Raw genomic sequence first — 21,990 nt, forward strand, 5'->3', positions numbered from 1 at the left:
CATTGTTACAGAAGTAAGAATCATTGTCAATCACGTAGCCTACTTTGTGTGGGTTTTGAAATACTTTCTGAATATTGTCTGGTCACATTTTTGATTTTTAAAAAATATTTATAAGTATAATGTATTTTACTTGGTACATTTTACTATATTTTTTGTTGTGGTGAGTGTTAGTTTTTTGATAGTGTCTTTACATAGAAGACAAAATGAATGTTATTCTGATTGTTGTCATATTAAAACCTCTTAAGGATTTTTTTTGTTACTTACAACCTCATGCTAACCACATTAGCCTATGTTAGCTCAACCGTCCCACAGGGGTTAGTTACACCGATCCTGTAGAGGTTTTAAAGTCTTAAGATCCTGGACTGCATCTTTAAGTAAAGGTCAACTTATCTCAAGTCTGAATAGGGCCTTATAAAGAATTAAAAGAGACTAAAAAACAGATCAGTCAGTTTAAATAAAAAAGTTTATTAACAATGTAAAATAACATAACTTTTTATTTCAGCTTTGACTACAGTACCTTCTCCATGCCCTACACATTTAGCACTATTATTAATAAGCAAGACCCATGCTCAGTCCCCACTGCCCCGCACTGACTGTGCCTTACAGAGGGAGACGCCACCTGCTTATGCCAACCAAGACTTCACCACACTATCCCAACCTGGAAAATAAGTCCGAGCGCATCGCTTAGAGAGTATGTATATACACAATTCTAAGGTCTCAATTTAAAGATAGATATTGCATGTGCAAAGGAGTTCATCTTTTTTGAGTATTGTATATAGTATATTCCTCCTTGAAGATGGAAAGTAAAAGTTGGGTGCAGGTTTTTTGTTCCTGGAAGACTAAATAAAAAGGTCAGTACAGAAAGTACAGGGACGGTAAGAAATGGAAAACAGAGAGCGAAACACAAGACTTTCTGTGCTCTGGTCTGCTTCTTCTATCTAGCAGTGTGTCCATATATACTGCAAGTGTTGTACTTGGTAACATTGTTTTTGACACCAACTTGCAGATCATATTGTGTCCCACACACACCATTCATTCATCAATTCAGCTGTATGGAAGAAAATAATGTCGACAGTAGCTGTGTTTCCATTAACTTGTCACTTGGTTTCAATTTTACTATCTTGTGTCGATAAAAACAGCTGGGCATAATGACGTCACACCTAAAAAATATTTTTTTTTCCGTTAAAACCTAACGTGTCAAACAAAATGTAGTGGTTGAAGCGTTTCCATTACCCATTTAGGCAAATGACACATGAATAAATTGGCGACAACCTGTATGCCAGCTATTTGTTTCATGTCTCAGGTAGCCCGCAAAAGCCAGCATGGAAAGAATGCAATAAATTGACTAATATTAGCCATATTTGAAACTTTCACTCCTGTAGATCTGAAATAATTGGATTGTGAAACTTTCCTGGCAACCAGAAAAGCAAGGCGAAACAATTCAGGTATTCTTGAAAGTCAGGACAATATCAGCCATTTTCATTACACACGTCGCAATATTTTTATTTTGCGACTTTGGCTTTGTCGAATAAACCTGGGTCAATGGAAACCTGCCTACTGTTTAAAATGGTCCCTCTCTCCTGAAAACCTCTGACAAACAAAAAAAAAACTCAGTTGTAATACATTTAAAATATGTTTATGACTCTTCGTTTCATTACATTGCAATTACAATTCATCTTTGTATTACAAAATTAAATTATTAAAAAATGGGGTAGGTAGCCTTTTTAACAAAAGAGAGAAATGTAATCGTATATTGGAAATGGCAGTAATAGATCGGTGGGAGACACAAGTGGTGAAGGATTGTGGTTAATGGTGTCTTTGTTGCCAAAGTAATGCTTCACGTGATGTGTTGTTCATCACACATACATAACAGTGTCATAATTGCATCGTAAAGTGTCATAACACATTCCAAAACATTACATACTATGCTATTTCCGTTATGGGGCACTGTTATGACTGACTATCTTATGACACTATGTCATAAAGCAAATAAATATATTGGTCATGACAGGCAAATATAATTCATTCTAGTTAACATAAGTTTTTATAAAAATGTTGTCACATTTTGGCATGTCTTATGACACTACGATTTTCTTTGGACACTTATGGTTGTGCCATGAACTACACTTGAAGTAAAACGTCACCGTTGCTCCTTCAACCCAGGAAGGCGGGGCCCTTAGCTGGTTACCAGGCAACAGAGCCCAAAGAACCGCCTCTTCCTCTGTCCGACCAGTGGGTAAGGAGTCAGGTTCAGCAAGCTGCTGTCATCTGTGTACAAACACAGACAAGACAATTAATTATAAGTTCAAACTCATCTCAAAGTCATTTCAACAGTGTTTTTAACACACATAAGATCCAAGCATATAGAAACCATATGTGCGCTCCAGTCGAGGCCCTACCTTGGTTCTTCAGTGGTAAAGGCATCGTCTCCCTGAGTTTACTGAGAAGGTTCTTCATCTCTCTCATATCCCTATGAAATCATATTTACATAGTGCTAATATGTGTCTTGCTGATGTATTCAGAATTATGGTAATAACACCAACGCATGCACACACACACACACACACACACAATTGGCCCACCTCTCAGTATTGTCTATGTCTGTGGCGACTAGCCAGCAGAGCTGATGACAATCCATTGGGGAGGAGGAGGTGTCTTCTAGAATGGGTATGTCTGAGCTCTCATCTACCTTACTGTCAATCCTGGAAGGCCCACAGGAATCTTTCCCTGGAATACACACACACACTTAAATATAATAATAATAGCAATGTAACAGTAATTACATGTTTTACACAGTAAACAGTAGGGGTGTAATAGTTCACCAAACCCAAAGTTCGGTGTATATATATATATATATATATATATATATATATATATATATATATATATATATATATATATATACATATACATATATATATATATATATATATATATATATATATATATATATATATATATATATATATATATATATATATATATATATATATATATACATACATACACACCGAACTTTGGGTTTGGTGAACTATTACAGGATGGGTGGGAAAGCTCCATTTCAGAACTAGTCCAACTTTTTAGACCTCTATTTGAGGCCCAAAATAACGGTCCCTGTCACAATAGACAATGCCAGGAACATTGTGAATGATGTCACATAAACTGGACTTGGGACACAAATAGGGTGCTTTTTAATTTAACGTATTATGCCAAAGAAACAAAAATGAACTACAGTAACTGTTGAATTTAATTTTTCCACTGTATTGCAACTGTGACCCCAAAACGGTTTTGGGGTCACAGTTGCAATACAGTGGAAAAATGAAATGTGACATCATTCACAATGTTCCTGGCATTGTCTATTGTGACAGGGACCGTTATTTTGGGCCTCAAATAGAGGTCTAAAAAGTTGGACTAGTTCTGAAATGGAGCTTTCCCACCCGGACAAATATGCATAAATACATTTTTCAAAATAGAAGTTGTCGGATCCGAGTGAGGGAAGCAGCAGAAAAGACCATTTGTAAGCTATTTTATTAACTAGACCTGATACAGTGCAAGGAAGAGCAGGCTAATTGAGTCTGCATGGGCCTTCTTCCTGTCCTACAGTTACAAATAACTACACTTCCATTCAGATTAAATAGCAGCCTACCTGTTGTCTCTTGTTAGTTATAGCATATACTTCTCATTTAACTTTTAATTCCTTTTCATTATGTGCACATAGCTGAATACGTTAAAACTACAGCCTCAGATTTACTTACGAGGTAATGGCATGCAGCACAGCATAGGCAAAGCCTACAAGCCTAGTGTTTTTATTTTTTTGTAAACAAAATAAATTATGTATTCATTCCTCGTGCCGAATCAATCGGTACAAATATGTGTAGCCTTACAGCCCTAGTAAACAGTGAATTGGATTGGAATCTGTGTAAAGATATCAAGTGTTCTCTAGCTGTCCTGTGCAGCTTCAGGGATCCCATCAGACAAGCAGACCTATGTAGGCTTCACGTCTCTGGCTATGATAGTGCTATAAAGGCTCTACGTCAGGTTATAATTTCATGTTGTTTTTTGTGAGGCATTCCCTACCTTTCCTGTGGAGCTGCAGGGACCCCAGCAGACAGACAGACTTGAGCATCTCCGTGATGTACATCTCCAGACAGCATTGCAGCTGGATGAAGAGCCTGCAGATCTCTGGGTGGATCTCTCCGTCCTCAGGCCTGTGGGACCAACACACAAATGGCAATCAATATCGAGATTACCCATGAGATAAGATGTTTACAAATGAATAAAAAATGAAAAAATGAAATGGCTTAAGTCAATAAGTATTCAACCCTTTTGTTATGGCAAGCCTACATAGGAGTAAAAATTTGCTTAACAAGTTGCATGGATTCACTCTGTGTGCAATAATAGTATTTAACATGATTTTCTAATGACTACCTCATCTCTGTACCCCACACATACAATTATCTGTAAAGGTCCCTTAACCGAGCAGTGAATTTCAACCACAAAGAGCAGGGAGGTTTTCCAATGCCTATCAAAAAAGGGCACCAACACAGCACATCATTGAGTACTACACTTCATATTTTTAAGCATGGTGTTGGCTGCATCATGTTACACATCATGTTATGTGTATGACTCCAACACCATCATTCCGTTTGCAGACAACACAACAGTGGTAGGCCTGAACACCGACAACGACGAGACAGCCTTAGGGAGGAGGTCAGAGACCTGGCCGGGTGGTGCCAGAAAAACAACCTATCCCTTAACGTAACCAAGACTAAGGAGATGATTGTGGACTACAGGAAAAAGCAGGACCTCTACACCAGGCGGTGTCAGAGGAAGGCCCTGAAAATTGTCAAAGACCCCAGCCACACCAGTCATAGACTGTTCTCTCTACTACCGCATGGCAAGAGGTACCGCAGTGCCAAGTCTAGGACAAAAAGGCTTCTCAACAGTTTTTACCCCCAAGCCATAAGACTCCTGAACAGGTAATCAAATGGCTACCCGGACTATTTGGATTGTGTGCCCCCCCAGCCCCTCTTTCTACGCTGCTGCTACTCTGTTTATCAGAGACAGTGGGGCAAAAAAGTATTTAGTCAGCGACCATTTGTGCAAGTTCTCCCACTTAAAAAGATGAGGCCTGTAATTTTCATCATAGGTACACTTTTTTTTATTTCACCTTTATTTAACCAGGTAGGCTAGTTGAGAACAAGTTCTCATTTACAACTGCGACCTGGCCAAGATAAAGCATAGCAGTGTGAAGAGACAACAACACAAAGTGACACATGGAGTAAACAATAAACAAGTCAATAACAAAGTAGAAAAAAGAAAAAAAAGAGTCTATATACATTGTGTGCAAAAGGCATGAGGAGGTAGGCGAATAATTACATTTTAGCAGATTAACACTGGAGTGATAAATTATCAAATGGTCATGTGCAGGTAGAGATACTGGTGTGCAAAAGAGCAGAAAAGTAAATAAATAAAAACAGTATGGGGATGAGGTAGGTAAATTGGGTGGGCTATTTACCGATGGACTATGTACAGCTGCAGCAATCGGTTAGCTCCTCAGATAGCAGATGTTTAAAGTTGGCGAGGAAGCTAAGTCTCCAACTTCAGCGATTTTTGCAATTCGTTCCAGTCACAGGCAGCAGAGAACTGGAAGGAAAGGCGGCCAAATGAGGTGTTGGCTTTATGGATGGTCAGTGAGATACACCTGCTGAAGCGTGTGCTACGGGTGGGTGTTGCCATCGTGACCAGTGAACTGAGATAAGGCGGAGCTTTACCTAGCATGGACTTACACTTCAACACTTTACCTAGCACTTCAACTATGACAGACAAGATTAGAAGAAAAAAAATACAGAAAAATCCCATTGTAGGATTTTTAATGAATTTATTTGCAAATTATGGTGGAAAATAAGTATTTAGTCAATGAAAGTTTCTCAATACTTTGTTATATACCCTTTGTTGGCAATGACAGAGGTCAAACGTTTTCTGTAAGTCTTCACAAGGTTTTCACACACTGTTGCTGTTATTTTGGCCCATTCCTCCATGCAGATCTCCTCTAGAGCAGTGATGTTTTGGGGCTGTTGCTGGGCAACACGGACTTTCAACTCCCTCCAAAGATTTTCTATGGGGTTGAGATCTGGAGACTGGCTAGGCCACTCCAGGACCTTGAAATGCTTCTTACGAAGCCACTCCTTCGTTGCCCAGGCGATGTGTTTGGGATCATTGTCATGTTGAAAGACCCAGCCACGTTTCTTCTTCAATGCCCTTGCTGAATGGAAGGAGGTTTTCACTCAAAATCTCACGATACATGGCCCCATTCATTCTTTCCTTTACACGGATCAGTCGTCCTGGTCCCTTTGCAGAAAAACAGCCCCAAAGCATGATGTTTCCACCCCCATGCTTCACAGTAGGTACAGTGCCTTGCGAAAGTATTCGGCCCCCTTGAACTTTGCGACCTTTTGCCACATTTCAGGCTTCAAACATAAAGATATAAAACTGTATTTTTTTGTGAAGAATCAACAACAAGTGGGACACAATCATGAAGTGGAACAACATTTATTGGATATTTCAAACCTTTTTAACAACTCAAAAACTGAAAAATTGGGCGTGCAAAATTATTTAGCCCCCTTAAGTTAATACTTTGTAGCGCCACCTTTTGCTGCGATTACAGCTGTAAGTCGCTTGGGGTATGTCTATCAGTTTTGCACATCGAGAGACTGAAATTTTTTCCCATTCCTCCTTGCAAAACAGCTCGATTATGTTGTCCTGGATTCAGGTCTGGACTTTGACTTGGCCATTCTAACACTTGGATATGTTTATTTTTTAACCATTCCATTGTAGATTTTGCTTTATGTTTTGGATCATTGTCTTGTTGGAAGACAAATCTCCGTCCCAGTCTCAGGTCTTTTGCAGACTCCATTCTTCCAGAATGGTCCTGTATTTGGCTCCATCCATCTTCCCATCAATTTTAACCATCTTCCCTGTCCCTGCTGAAGAAAAGCAGGCCCAAACCATGATGCTGCCACCACCATGTTTGACAGTGGGGATGGTGTGTTGCTTTTACGCCAAACATAACATTTTGCATTGTTGCCAAAAAGTTCAATTTTTGTTTCATCTGACCAGAGCACCTTCTTCCACATGTTTGGTGTGTCTCCCAGGTGGCTTGTGGCAAACTTTAACCGACACTTTTTATGGATATCTTTAAGAAATGGCGTTCTTCTTGCCACTCTTCCATAAAGGCCAGATTTGTGCAATACACGACTGATTGTTGTCCTATGGACAGAGTCTCCCACCTCAGCTGTAGATCTCTGCAGTTCATCCAGAGTGATCATGGGCCTCTTGGCTGCATCTCTGATCAGTCTTCTCCTTGTATGAGTTGAAAGTTTAGAGGGACGGCCAGGTCTTGGTAGATTTTCAGTGGTCTGATACTCCTTCCATTTCAATATTATCGCTTGCACAGTGCTCCTTGGGATGTTTAAAGCTTGGGAAATCTTTTTGTTTCCAAATCCGGCTTTAAACTTCTTCACAACAGTATCTCGGACCTGCCTGGTGTGTTCCTTGTTCTTCATGATGCTCTCTGCGCTTTTAACGGACCTCTGAGACTATCACAGTGCAGGTGCATTTATACGGAGACTTGATTACACACAGGTGGATTGTATTTATCATCATTAGTCATTTAGGTCAACATTGGATCATTCAGAGATCCTCACTGAACTTCTGGAGAGAGTTTGCTGCACTGAAAGTAAAGGGGCTGAATAATTTTGCACGCCCAATTTTTCAGTTTTTGATTTGTTAAAAAAGTTTGAAATATCCAATAAATGTCGTTCCACTTCATGATTGTGTCCCACTTGTTGTTGATTCTTAACAAAAAAAGACAGTTTTATATCTTTATGTTTGAAGCCCTGAAATGTGGCAAAAGGTCGCAAAGTTCAAGGGGGCCGAATACTTTCGCAAGGCACTGTATGGTGTTCTTTGGATGCAACTCAGCATTCTTTGTCCTCCAAACACGACGAGTTGAGTTTAAACCAAAAGGTTATATTTTGGTTTCATCTGACCATATGACATTCTCCCAATCTTCTTCTGGATCATCCAAATGCTCTCTAGCAAACTTCAGACGGGCCTGGACATGTACTGGCTTAAGCAGGGGGACACGTCTGGCACTGCAGGATTTGTGTCCCTGGTGGCGTAGTGTGTTACTGATGGTAGGCTTTGTTACTTTGGTCCCAGCTCTCTGCAGGTCATTCACTAGGTCCCCCCGTGTGGTTCTGGGATTTTTGTTCACCGTTCTTGTGATCATTTTGACCCCACGGGGTGAGATCTTGCGTGGAGCCCCAGATCGAGGGAGATTATCAGTGGTCTTGTATGTCTTCCATTTCCTAATAATTGCTCCCACAGTTGATTTCTTCAAACCAAGCTGCTTACCTATTGCAGATTCAGTCTTCCCAGCCTGGTGCAGGTCTACAATTTTGTTTCTGGTGTCCTTTGACAGCTCTTTGGTCTTGGCCATAGTGGAGTTTGGAGTGTGACTGTTTGAGGTTGTGGACAGGTGTCTTTTATACTGATAACTTCAAACAGGTGCCATTAATACAGGTAACGAGTGGAGGACAGAGGAGCCTCTTAAAGAAGAAGTTACAGGTCTGTGAGAGCCAGAAATATTGCTTGTTTGTAGGTGACCAAATACTTATTTTCCACCAGAATTTGCAAATAAATTCATTCAAAATCCTACAATGTGATTTTCTGGATTTTGTTTTCTCATTTTGTCTGTCATAGTTGAAGTGTACCTATGATGAAAATTACAGGCCTCTTAAGTGGGAGAACTTGCACAATTGGTGGCTGACTAAATACTTTTTTGCCCCACTGTATATCTCTGGTTAATAAAGCCAAATCAACATATTTATTGAATTGTGTATTGGAGAGCGGTGGCTAAAACAGACAGTCCTTTTGTCACCTCAGAACAGATTGTAAAGAATGATGCTCTAACAGACTCACATCATTTATTTTCATTTCAACCATTTGATGTCTATAATGTTAAGTGCCTTGCTAAAGATCGATGTAAAACATCCACAGGGTTGATTCACCTGACCCCTTCTTACTACCGCTCTCTGCCCCACTCATTGTTGAATCTTTAACCTGTATTTTTTACTTAATAATTGCTACTGGTGTTATCCCTAAGATTTGGAAAGAGGCACATTCATGTCCTCCCCCTACATACAGTAAGGGCAAAAATCCTTACTGCCCAATCTTCAAGTTATCTTGACTAGACAAGGTATCCAGTTAACTTCTTGATGCACCCATCCCGTTAACGGGATCATTTTCGTCAACATCCACTGAATTGCACAGTGCCAAATTCAAATTAAATTACTAAAAATATGACATTTTTATGAAATCACAAGTGAAATATAGCAAAACACAGCTTAGCTTGTTGTTAAACCACCTGGTGTGTCAGATTTCAAAAAAGCTTTACAGTGAAAGCTATCCAAGTGTTTATGTAAGGACATCTCTCTCAGCAGACAAAACATTACAAACAGCTAGCAGCAAAGTAGATTGGTCACGAAAGTCAGAAAAGCACCTTACCTTTGATCTTCAGATGTTTGCACTCACGAGACTCCGAGTTACACAATAAATGTTCCTTTTGTTCCATAAAGATTATTTTATATCCAAAATACCTCCATTTGGTTGGCGAGTTATGTTCAGTAATCCACAGGCTCGAGTGGTCACGACGGGGCAGAAGAAATTTCCAAATAGTATCCGTAAAGTTTGTAGAAACATGTCAAACGTTTTTTATAATCAATCCTCAGGTCGTTTTTACAATAAATAATCGATAATATTTCAAACGGACAGTAGCTTTTTCAATAGGAGAGAAAATGTCTGCTCCAAGCTGTTGGCGCATACAAAACTCTGCTGGCACCCAGCCATCCACTGATGCGATGTGATCGTTCTTGCTCATTTTTCAGAATAAAAGGCTGAAACTATGTCTAAAGACTGTTTACAACATGTGGAAGCCATAGGGAAAGGAATCTGGTTGATATCCCTTTAAATGGAGGGAAGGCATGCAATGGAACAGGGAGATTTCAAAATAGAAGGCACTTCCTCTTTGGATTTTCCTCAGGGTTTCGCCTGCAATATCAGTTCTGTTATACTCACAGACAATATTTTGACAGTTTTGGAAACTTTAGAGTGTTTTCTATCCTAATCTGACATTATTATATGCATATTCTAGATTCTGGGCCTGAGAAATAGGCAGTTTCATTTGGGTACGTTTTTCAAGAACTTTTTAACTTCTCACTATTTTAAATATGTACTAATCTGTTTTTAGATCTGGACATATCACTGTTTCAGCCACTATGCTTGTTTAAGATGTGTTAGATTACCTAGATCACATAAAACATTGTGCTGCCTTATTTATAGACATTTCCAAGGCATTTGACACCATTGACCCTTCCCTACTCATTCAAAAACTGGATAAGGAGTCTTGCAAATGGTTTAAGAACTATTCGACAGACATGACACAATGTGTGCCTTCTGATGGTGTAAAGTCTTTGATTCCTTGATATTATGAAGTGTTGATTTTGTTACCTGTTCTCGTTACTATTTACACAAATGACATTGGTCTATTTATTAAATCCTGTAATATTCATCTGTATGCAGACGATACGGTTATGTATAACTTTACACCGAATGTTGACCAAGCTTTGTTAAAGCTGCAATCTGATTTTGGCGGTCCTATTCTGTGAGCTTGTGTGGCCTATCACATTGCGGCTGAGCCATTGCTGCTCCTAGACGTTTCCACTTCACAATAACAGCACCGACAATTGACCGGGGCACCTCTAGCAGGTCAGAAATTTGACGTACTGACTTGTTGGAAAGGTGGCATCTTATGATGAGGCCACGTTGAAAGTCACTGAGCTCTTCAGTAAGGCCATTCTACTGCCAATGTTTGTCTACGGAGATTGCATGGCTGTGTGTTCGATTTTATACACCTGTCAGCAACGGTTGAAATAGCAGAATCCACAAATTTGAAGGGGTGACCGCATACTTTTGTATACAGTTGAAGTTGGAGGTTTACATACACCTTAGCCAAAGAATTTTAAACTCAGTATTTCACAATTCCTGACATTTAATCCTAGTAAAAATTCCCTGTTTTAGGTCAGTTAGGATCACCACTTTATTTTAAGACTGTGAAATGTCAGAATAATAGTAGAGAGAATCATTTATTTCAGCTTTTATTTCTTTCATCACATTCCCAGTGGGTCAGAAGTTTACATACACTCAATTAGTATTTGGTAGCATTGTCTTTAAATTATTTAACTTGGGTCAAACGTTTCAGGTAGCCTTCCACAAGCTTCCTATAATAAGTTGGGTGAATTTTGGCCCATTCCTCCTGACAGAGCTGGTGTATCTCAAAATCAAATCAAATCAAATGTATTTGCACATACACATGGTTAGCAGATGCTAATGCGAGTGTAGCGAAATGCTTGTGCTTCTAGTTCCGACAATGCCGTAATAACCAACAAGTAATCTAGCTAACAATTCCAAAACTACTACCTTATAGACACAAGTGTAAGGGGATAAAGAATATGTACATAAAGATATATGAATGAGTGATGGTACAGAGCGGCATAGGCAAGATACAGTAGATGGTATTGAGTGCAGTATATACATATGAGATGAGTATGCAAACAAAGTGGCATAGTTAAAGTGGCTAGTGATACATGTATTACATAAAGATGCAGTAGATGATATAGAGTACAGTATATACGTATACATATGAGATGAATAATGTAGGGTATGTAAACATTATATTAGGTAGCATTGTTTAAAGTGGCTAGTGATATATTTTACTGAGTCAGGTTTGTCGGTCTCCTGGCTCGCACACGGTTTTTCAGTTCTGCCCACAGATTTTCTATACGATTGAGGTCAGGGCTTTGTGATGGCCACTCCAATACCTTGACTTCGTTGTCCTTAATCCATTTTGCCACATCTTTGGGAAGTTTGCTTTGGGTCATTGTCCATTTGGAAGACCCATTTGAGACCAAGCTTTAACTTCCTGACTGATGTCTTGAGATGTTGCTTCAATATATCCACATCATTTTCCTCCCTCATTATGATCTATTTTGTGAAGTGCACCAGTCCCTCCTGCAGCAAAGCACCCCCACAACAGGATGCTGCCACCCCCGTGCTTCACGGTTGGGATGGTGTTCTTCGGCTTGCAAGCCTCCCCCTTTTTCCTCCAAACATAACGATGGTCATTATGGCCAAACAGTTATATTTTTGTTTCATCAGACCAGAGGACATTTCTCCAAAAATGATGATCTTTGTCCCGATGTGCAGTTTTTTATGGTGGTTTTGGAGCAGTGGCTTCTTCCTTGCTGAGGTTATGTCGATATAGGACTCGTTTTACTGTGGAAAAGATTAAAAAAAAAGATATTTTTGTTCCCATTTCCTCCAGAATATTCACAAGATCCTTTGATGTTGTTCTGGGATTGATTTGCACTTTCTGCACCAAAGTACGTTCATCTCTAGGAGACAGAACGCCTCTCCTTCCTGAGTGGTATGACGGCTGCGTGGTCCCATGGTGTTTATACTTGCGTACTAGTGTTTGTACAGATGAAAATGTTAACTTCAGGCATTTGGAAATTGCTCCCAAGGATGAACCAAACTTGTGGAGGTCTACAATTTTTTGTCTGAGGTCTTGGCTGATTTCTTTTGATTTTCCCATGATGTCAAGCAAAGAGGCACTGAGTTTGAAGGTAGGCCTTGATATACATCCACAGGTACACCTCCAATTGACTCAAATTATGTCAATTAGCCTATCAGAAGCTTCTAAAGCCATGACATAATTTTCTGGAATTTTCCAAGCTATTTAAATGCACAGTCAACTTAGTGTATGTAAACTTCTGACCCACTGGAATTGTGATACAGTGAATTGTAAGTGAAATAATCTGTCTGTAAACAATTGTTGAAAAAATTACTTGTGCCATGCACAAAGTAGATGTCCTAACCGACTTGCCAAAACTATAGTTTGTTAACAAGGAATTTGTGGAGTGGTTGAAAAATGAGTTTTAATGATTCTAACCCTAGTGTATGTAAACTTCCGACTTCACCTGTGTATAGTGTACCCCTTATCTTACCTCATTTGCTCACATCGTATATAGACTTGTTACTACTGTATTATTGACTGTATGTTTGTTTTACTCCATGTGTAACTCTGTGTCGAACTGCTTTGCTTTATCTTGGCCAGGTTGCAATTGTAAATGAGAACTTGTTCTCAACTTGCCTACCTGGTTAAATAAAGGTGATATATATATATATATATATATATATATATATATATATATATATATATATATATATATATATATATATATTTTTTTTTTTTTTTTTAAACCTCACTTCCCTGCTAAAATATAAAAATCTGAGATACCAAATCCGTTGGGCAGGGTTGGTTTACTCTTGAGGTCCCACTTGTCTCCACAAAGTTTGGTAAATCCTACCTTTTGTTTTAATGGACCATAGTTATGGAATACCTTACAAAACTAATTACAACTGGATTCCTGTGGTAGATAGGGTCATTTAAAACTCTGTTGGCAAATAATTTAATACATTTAAAAAAACATGCATATCCATAGTGTGTTCTACGCTGCAATCACAAAAATGTACAGATCAGTCAGATCAAAAATCAAAGCTCACACAGGCCACTCTAAACTGAAAGCAGAGTCTGAAACCGAAATAACATTTCCAAGCTGAGGTTTTAAATGAAGGCTGTGGCCCAGGTCTGTGAGAGAGAACAATAGTAGTCTTTCAACACCAGGGACAGCGACAGCTACTTACCCCGAAATGACTGACAGGCTCTGGTGTGCAGCTCTTGCCATCTCACAGCCTTTAGTTCGCGTCTTGTGCATCTCGGCCCGTATTGAGGGGCAGTCGACGGAGATCTCGCCAATGGAGATGACCAGTTCACGATACAGAGCCACAAGTGTGTTAAACTCCTGGACGATCTGGGGGGAAATGAAATAAACATAATTTAAGATTATTTGGACCTCGGATATAGGTTCCTCTGTCACGAGCCACAGCAAGACCTTGCAAAGTTCTTCCATGTAAAGTGCATTCGGAAAGTATTTAGATATCTTGACTTTTTCCAACAAATTTTACGTTACAGACTCATGCTAAAATGGATGAAACACCCCCCCCCCCCCCCCCCCCCCCCCCACAATACCCCATAATGACAAAGCAACAACTGTTTTTTAGATTTTTTGGGGCCAATTTATAAAAAATAAACTGAAATATCACATTTACATAAGTATTCAGACCCTTTACTCAGTACTTTGTTGAAGCGCCTTTGGCATTGATTACAGCCTTGAGTCTTCTTGGGTATGATGCTATAAGCTTGGCACACCTGTATTTGTAGAGTTTCTCCCATTTCTCCCATTCTTCTCAGATCCTGTCAAGCTCTGTCAGGTTGGATGGGGAGCGTTGCTGCACAGCTATTTTCAGATCTCTCCATGGATGTTCGATTAGGTTCAAGTCCGGGCTCTGACTGAGCCACTCAAGGACACTCAGAGATTTGTCCTGAAGCCACTCCTGCATTGTCTTGGCTGTGTGCTTAGGGTCGTTGTCCTGTTGGAAGGTTAACCTTCGCCCAGTCTGAGGTACTGAGCGCTCTGGAGCAGGTTTTCATCAAGAATCTCTCTGTACTTTGCTCCTTTCATCTTTCCTTTGATCCTGACTAGTCTACCAGTACCTGCCGCTGAAAAACCTCCCCACAGCATGATGCTGCCACCACCATACTTCACCTTAGGGATGGTACCAGGTTTCCTCCAGATGTGACACTTGGCATTCAGGCCAAAGAGTTCAATCTTGGTTATATCAGAACAGAGAATCTTGTTTTTCATGGTCTGAGAGTCCCCTATGTGCCTTTTGGCAAACTCCAAGCAGGCTGTCATGTGCCTTTTAATGAGGAGTGGCTTCCGTCTAGCTACTCTACCATAAAGGACTGGATTGGTGGAGTGCTGCAGAGATGGTTGTCCTTCTGGAAGTTTATGTCATCTCCACAGAGGAATTCTGGAGTTCTGTCAGAGTGACCATTGGGTTCTTGGTCTCCTCCCCGACCAAGGCCCTTCTCCCCCGATTGTTCAGTTTGGCCGGACGGACAGCTCTAGGAAGAGTGTTGGTGGTTCCAAACTTCTTCCATTTAAGAATGGAGGATGTGTTCTTGGGGACCTCCAATGCTGCAAAAAAAATGTTGGTACCCTTCCCCAGATCTGTTCCTCCACACGATTCTGTCTCGGAGCTCTATGGACAATTACTTCGACCTGATTTTTGCTCTGACATTTTTGCACTGTCAACTTTGGGACCTTATATAGACAGTTGCCTTTCCAAATCATGTCCAATCAACTGAATTTACCACCAATCAAGTTGTAGAAACATCTCAAAGATGATCAATGGAAACGGGATGAACATGTGCTCAATTTGGAGTATCATAGCAAAGGGTCTGAATACTTATGTAAATAAGGTATTTCTGTTATTTATTTGTATAAAAAAAAATAACACATTTCTAAAAAATTGGGTAATGTGGGTAGATTGATGAGGGAAACATTTTTTAAATCCATTTTAGAATAAGGCTGTAACATATCAAAATGTCACAAAAGTCAAGTGGTCTAAATACTTTACAAATGCACTTTAGGTTAGATATTGCAGGCTACTGTAAACATATGTGGCTTTCTCATGGGGAATTGTAAACATTTCACCAGCAGACACAGTTGCAATAGGCCTACTTGCGACAGCAGTTGCCAGAACAACATATTGACCTGTAGGTTAGATCATAGCAATAGTCATCCTTTTTTCACAGGTGGGCTGTCAATTTAGCAGCTTTAGGTTTTTACAGTGGGCACACAATGAAGACTTCCGCACTGCAGGTTCAATAACTACCTTAGCTATTCAGCACCATCCTATGGACAGCAGCTCCACGCCTTTCAGTCCATTGTTCCTCTCTAAACCAGAGCATATCTTGAATAAATTGACAGCAATTTCCAAAAAAGCACTGATCCCTGAACAGGGGTATTATTCTAACCTCCACAATACAAAAGATAGGCTAATCAATATTGATGCCTAACAATATTGATGCCTAACAACATTAGGTATATAGGATATGAAATTACAAAGTGAACGTACATTATGTACAATTAATTAATTATTAATAGATGACAACACATTATGCTAAGTTCGGGCTATGTGTATCGAACGAAGTAGAGCATTGAATCCTTTGGACGGGACAACGCTTTTCATTTCTACCAGCGCTCGAGACTCAGGAGCATTCTGCTGTTCTCCGGGTACTGAGACTCAATGACGTTCACTGGTGCACAGTATGAGCGGGGAGAGAATACATACGGATGGTTCTGCAAACACCTGTCAAATCAGTGGCCATCTGCGTCCATCAAAACAGAGCCGTTAGACAACACTAATGTAGGCGATATTGGAGATCACCCCAAATCCTCGTCAGTCGGGCATTCAACACTTGATGCTCCAAAATGCAAATCCCACCATCGCAATCAATGACAAAAAAACGTGTAAAAAAACATGAGCAGGTCAATTTGTCTTCTCTGCAACAACAGCAACGCAAATGGATTTCATTTGCACCAGACAATAGGCCTACATATAATGGAGGGGGGGGGGGGGGGGGGTGCATTTGCAGTTTGTTGCAGTTTAAACAGCCAATATCAGTGCAAACGGATGAAATTACTTTCAAGAAAGAAATAAAGAAAAGGGTGGATGACCACGCGACTTTAGCTGCAACATGCAGAGGAAATAAACATTGTGAGGTAAATGGCGCGAGCTCGATACCTACCATTCTACAGTCTGTCACCGCGCGCTGGGCTTTGCGTGTGCTCTCCGTGCTCTCCCTCCTCTCCGGGTCTCGGTAGGAAGCCTTGCCGATCTGGAAGATGTTCCCGGCGGATCTGGGGCGGTTCTTGCGCCCATTCGGTGCAGAACTCATGCATACACATCCAGTAGTAAAACAGCTCTAATACAGAACGTTAAACCCCACCACCACCACCAATATCCCGTTCTCTCTTTCGTTTGTGGGCTAGGCTGTTTTGGTGACGAGACAGTTTATCTGTGGTTTATTCTTGCTCTCTCTCTGCTGTCTAAGAAAAAGCTGATATTTTTCTCTCTCTAAGAAAGTCTAAGAAAAAGCAGAAATGTTTGCAGGCATTCCTCAGAGCGCAGAAGTACCGGATGAGCGCTCGCGACTCCTCTCCGCATTGCCTCGACTGCAAAGGGGGCGCGAGTCACCTTCACTACAGCTGATAGTATACGGTAACGGAAGCCTATGTACACACCCGACCCGGGATCCAGCTAGCTGAAGTGTCCTTCCTAGCGCACCGCCGCTGTGTTGGTCGGTGGAAAGCAATCGCATTCACTGGCATTCACCAAATGCAACCATTTCTTATAATTGCGCGTTTCCATTAAACACTAATAAGACGGATTGAATAGGATCTTCAGCAATGTATGCAAACCCTCTCTTTTGGAAACGCAAAAACGTCGAAATAAAAAAAGCAATGTCACTTAATGCAATTCTAACACCTGCTTCATCACTAACCCACTGGAAACCGACTGGAAATCTATTCCTGGTTGCCAATATGCCGATTTTGCTCCCAAGGTCTTTTTCTTCGAGTTTCTCCAGCGTGTATCTAACCTTGCCTTGGTGAGACAAGAGACGAGCGGAGCAGTTGCTACAGGCCTGACGTGGCTGGCAACACTGCACACCCATAGGGCAGGAATACTAACTAATAGGACCCAGCAAACCAGACTCACTGATATAGGCTAGCCTATAGGCTCGAGTGAAATGTGTATTCTCATTAGGCTCGAGTGAAATGTGTATTCTCGTTAAATAGCCTAGTCTAGGCCGAACATGGACATTGGTTATAATTTGAAACAACTAGCTGTAGGCCAATTTGAAAAAATAAATTAAAGTTATGACTATTAGGCTAAATCTGGTTCATCCCAGTTTATAGACTTAACCAAAATTCAAAGAAATGTACGTTTTGTAAGCTTAATTAATTAACGTTAGTTTGTGACATGGTCAAATATCAGTTAAAACAGGATATCGAGATGACGTCTGGACCTTTATGTGTCGACCTACAATAGATTCAATGCAGTGTCCAAAGTGCATTGCTACAACACCGCTTGCACCTGAACACAGTGTTTTGCGTAGGCTAATTAGTCTGTTTCGAATTTGTTATGTAACATAATTAAACTAATTAAAACAAGAGTTACAATAGACTAGATGTTTGTTTTTTGTAATATTTAATTACCTAGGCCTGCCGGTCTAAATTGTAGAAATGCGTTGTTCATTGCGTCTCTTGCGCTCCTCTTCATGGTGCGTGACCATTTATCTCCAAGGAGACAAATTCAAGTTAACAACATACAGTTGGCTCTAGTGCGTGCTCTACGCAAAAAAAAAAGGCAAAAGACAGGAGAGCAAGTTCTGCAACAATCACCAGCAGTAGCCTAATACAAATGGATGTCAATCTCTCAAGTTTGGAAACAGAGGTACCATTTAACAAACCGGAAGTAGTTCTCACTATTTTACACATTAATTATGTGTACGAAATAGAAGCAAGACCAGAATAACTGGTTGGCGGAGCCGCAAGGTAAAGGTTAGCTAGCTAACGTTTTGAAAAAACACTTAGGCCTAACTAACTTGAGCTTCCGTTGGCTGGATCAAGTCTGTTTGAAATTTCACTCTGTCTAACGTTGGGCAATCTAGCTAGCTTTTGTAAACATTAGAATTTCACAAAACTAAATGTTAGCTATGGTTTTCTCCCCCAGGTTTGCCACTGCTCTAAAAGTATTACAGTCGCTAAATCCGTTGATAGTTTTCAGTGGTGACTGTCTGAGCCCTTCCTTGCTAAGTACAGTCACCAAGGGAAAGCATATGGTAGATGTTCTAAATAAATTAGGAGTCCACTGTGCCGTGTATGGTAAGTGCTTCTCTCCAACCATGCATTACTACTTAATTGTACACAAAAATAATCCTGAGAGGATCCCTTTCTACAAATTCATTACATAGAGCACTCACTCACTCACTCACGCACTCACACACACACACACACACACACACACAGAGATCCCTCAAAACGAATAAGGGCTCAATTCAATCCGGATCACGGTAGTTCAGTTTTACATTGTGATTGAAATTTAAAGGCAATGTTCCCGTTTTAGCGGAGACTGCATTCACAGTAAATTATGCATTGGTTGCCTCAATTGGAAATCACGTTCACATTTATATTATGGAATCTGTAACACTTCAGCTTTACAGATTGAATATAGCCCTTAATGTTGTTTCATTGTCTTCATCTAAGGCAATCATGAATTTGACTTCGGTGTGGACCTCTTGGAAGAACATACTAAAATGATGCCTTTCCCATGGTTCATTAACAATGTGTATGACAGGTCAGTTTCACCGAGCAATACTAGGCTATATTTATTCTGGTGAGTTAACATACTTATGAGCACAATACTTCGCAAGTGTCAATAAATCTTCAGTTGTTCCTAAAGGGCTATTGGTTGTTTTACATCCAGTGTTTCATTTTAATGTAAACAAACAACAATTGTGCACTCAAAGGTTCACTAGTGAAACGTTGGTCCATGGCTTGGTTATCAACATCCTGGAGCGGAACGCCCTGAAGATCGATTTCATGGGCCTGGTAGAGGAGGACTGGATGGATACCCTGGGCACTGTGGACAAGAACGACATCAAGTATATAGACTACGTGGAGACAGCAGATCGGCTGTCTGCTGAGCTGAGGGACAAAGGGGCTGACCTGGGCATCGCACTCACACACTTGAGGTGGCGTAATGGTATCAGGCTAGCTAGGTGTGGATCTCATCCTGGGAGGACATGACCATGAGTGCAGGGTTCTGGAGGTCAATGGGATTGTGATTGTGAAGAGTGGCTCAGAGTTCAGTTACATTTCAAAGAGTGATGTTGTGAAGGGCCAGGATTGGACTTTCAAGTTCAGTTGTGTAAAGATAGCCACAATTTTATTTTATTTTACTAGGCAAGTCAGTTAAGAACAAATTCTTATTTTCAATGACGGCCTAGAAACAGTGGGTTAACTGACTGTTCAGGGGCAGAACGACAGATTTGTACCTTGTCAGCTCGGGGGTTTGAACTTGCAACCTTTCAACGCTCTAACCACTCTAACCACTAGGCTAGTGAAAGACCTTGAGGAAGATGCAGGAATCCGGCAGAGTGTGAAAGGATACACTGATAATATGCTGGTGATTTTCTGTTGTTGCAGCTTAATTTGCTTACAGTAGTGTGTCTGTGTTACTAGCCTGGCCAGATGCCACTAAGCTGAGGTTTTATGAATTTATGTCACTCTGTCTCAGCACATATTTGGAGAGGTCCTGTGCCACATAGAAGTGGCCTTGGATGGACGCTACGCCGCCGTGAGACGAGCAGAGTGCAACCTGGGTAATCTGGTCATCTATGCCATGCTGGAGGCCACTCATGCTGAGGTGGCTTTTTTAAAACTCAGGTTATTACAACTTCCATTTTCTTTATGTTTCAGTCACAGTCACAGGCTTATATGAAATATTACCTCCATATTCTATTTTCCTTCTTTTTTTTTTTACAGAGCAGACTTGTTGAATACAGAAAGAGTTTGGCACCCAGGTTAGAAACAAGCCATCAATCAACAGGTGTAGGATCTTCATTTGATCACTCTTTTGTTACTGCACAGCAGGAAATGCAAACTTCTAGTGTATTTGAGGTTTAAAAAGGCTTCTAAAGTTTGTAATTTCCTTTTGAAATGTCAGACTTGATTTGCCCTAAAAAAGAAATGTAACAACCCTTACAAAAAAATGTCCATTAATTATAATCCACATAATAGTTCACATTTCCTTTTGCTGCAGGGCTTGGAGAACGGAATCCGCAACTACCTTGCTCTGGATGGAAGGTAGTGCACTGGAACACAATGGAAAGGCACCAAAAGCATTATGAGTGAACTGGTTTGAATGTAGTTGCTATTTTATTCTCACAGACAAAGTAATCACAAGGGTTCTTGAAACATATTGCATTTTCTTTCAGATTTCCCCAGGTTTCTGGGATCCATTTTGGCTTTGATCTCATTGGAAAACCTGGCAGAGTCATCGCTGAGACTGTGAAGGTTCAAGGTAAGTCTGGATAGACACAGAAATCATTTTTAACGAAGGTATAGTGTATTCTTCCACTTCATATTAGCACACTCAGCCACAGCCACTGGAATAGCAGTGTACCCATTTCCTACGCCAGCCGGCTAATAAAAATGTCAAAAAAATGAAGTAGTCTATTAGTTAGCAGTGGAAGATGCAGTAGTTTAAGTGGACAGGTAAAATTGTCTCCTCACAGCAGTTTAGAAAGCAGCCATTTGGCTTCAGGGCAATAGATACATTGACAATAGTCTCCTTTATATCCTCTCCTGTTTTGTCCTCAGGGCAACGATGACTACACCATGTTCAGTGGCGGACCTCATGGGCACATAAGGCACGTTTTATGAATTTATGTCACTCTGTCTCAGCACATGCTTGGAGAGGTCCTGTGCCACATAGACGTGGCCTTGGATGGATGCTACGCCGCCGTGAGACGAGCAGAGTGCAACCTGGGTAATCTGGTCATCTAGGCTATGCTGGAGGCCACTCATGCTGAGGTGGCTTTTTTAAACTCAGGTTATTACAACTTCCATTTTCTTTATGTTTCAGTCACAGGCATAGTTTTGGCTTATATGAAATATTACCTCCATATTCTATTTTCCTTCTTTTTTTTTTTACAGAGCAGACTTGTTGAATACAGAAAGAGTTTGGCATCCAGGTTAGAAACAAGCCATCAATCAACAGGTGTAGGTTCTTCATTTGATCACTCTTTTGTTACTGCACAGTAGGAAATCAGAACCTGTCAACCGTCCTTATCAACCACTTTGAGTCTGGCCGTATAGTCAGATGCATGAA

General features: G+C 40.4%; 1 protein-coding gene across 1 annotated transcript; it reads right to left on the reverse strand.

Moving 5' to 3' along the window:
• Positions 1-445: 445 nt before the first annotated feature.
• Positions 446-18,396, reverse strand: rgs7bpa (regulator of G protein signaling 7 binding protein a). Its single transcript, XM_021606533.3, has 6 exons — positions 16,841-18,396; positions 13,828-13,994; positions 4,078-4,208; positions 2,583-2,727; positions 2,400-2,470; positions 446-2,268 (listed from the first exon to the last, which is right to left on the reverse strand). The coding sequence occupies exons 1-6, from the start codon at positions 16,988-16,990 to the stop codon at positions 2,177-2,179; spliced, it is 756 nt and encodes a 251-aa protein (XP_021462208.3). The 5' UTR covers positions 16,991-18,396; the 3' UTR covers positions 446-2,176.
• Between the last annotated feature and the right edge of the window lie 3,594 nt (positions 18,397-21,990).

The sequence above is a fragment of the Oncorhynchus mykiss genome, chromosome 6 (assembly GCF_057628025.1).
Source record: "Oncorhynchus mykiss isolate SJ-2025 chromosome 6, ASM5762802v1, whole genome shotgun sequence".
NCBI classification, from domain to species: Eukaryota; Metazoa; Chordata; class Actinopteri; order Salmoniformes; family Salmonidae; genus Oncorhynchus; species Oncorhynchus mykiss.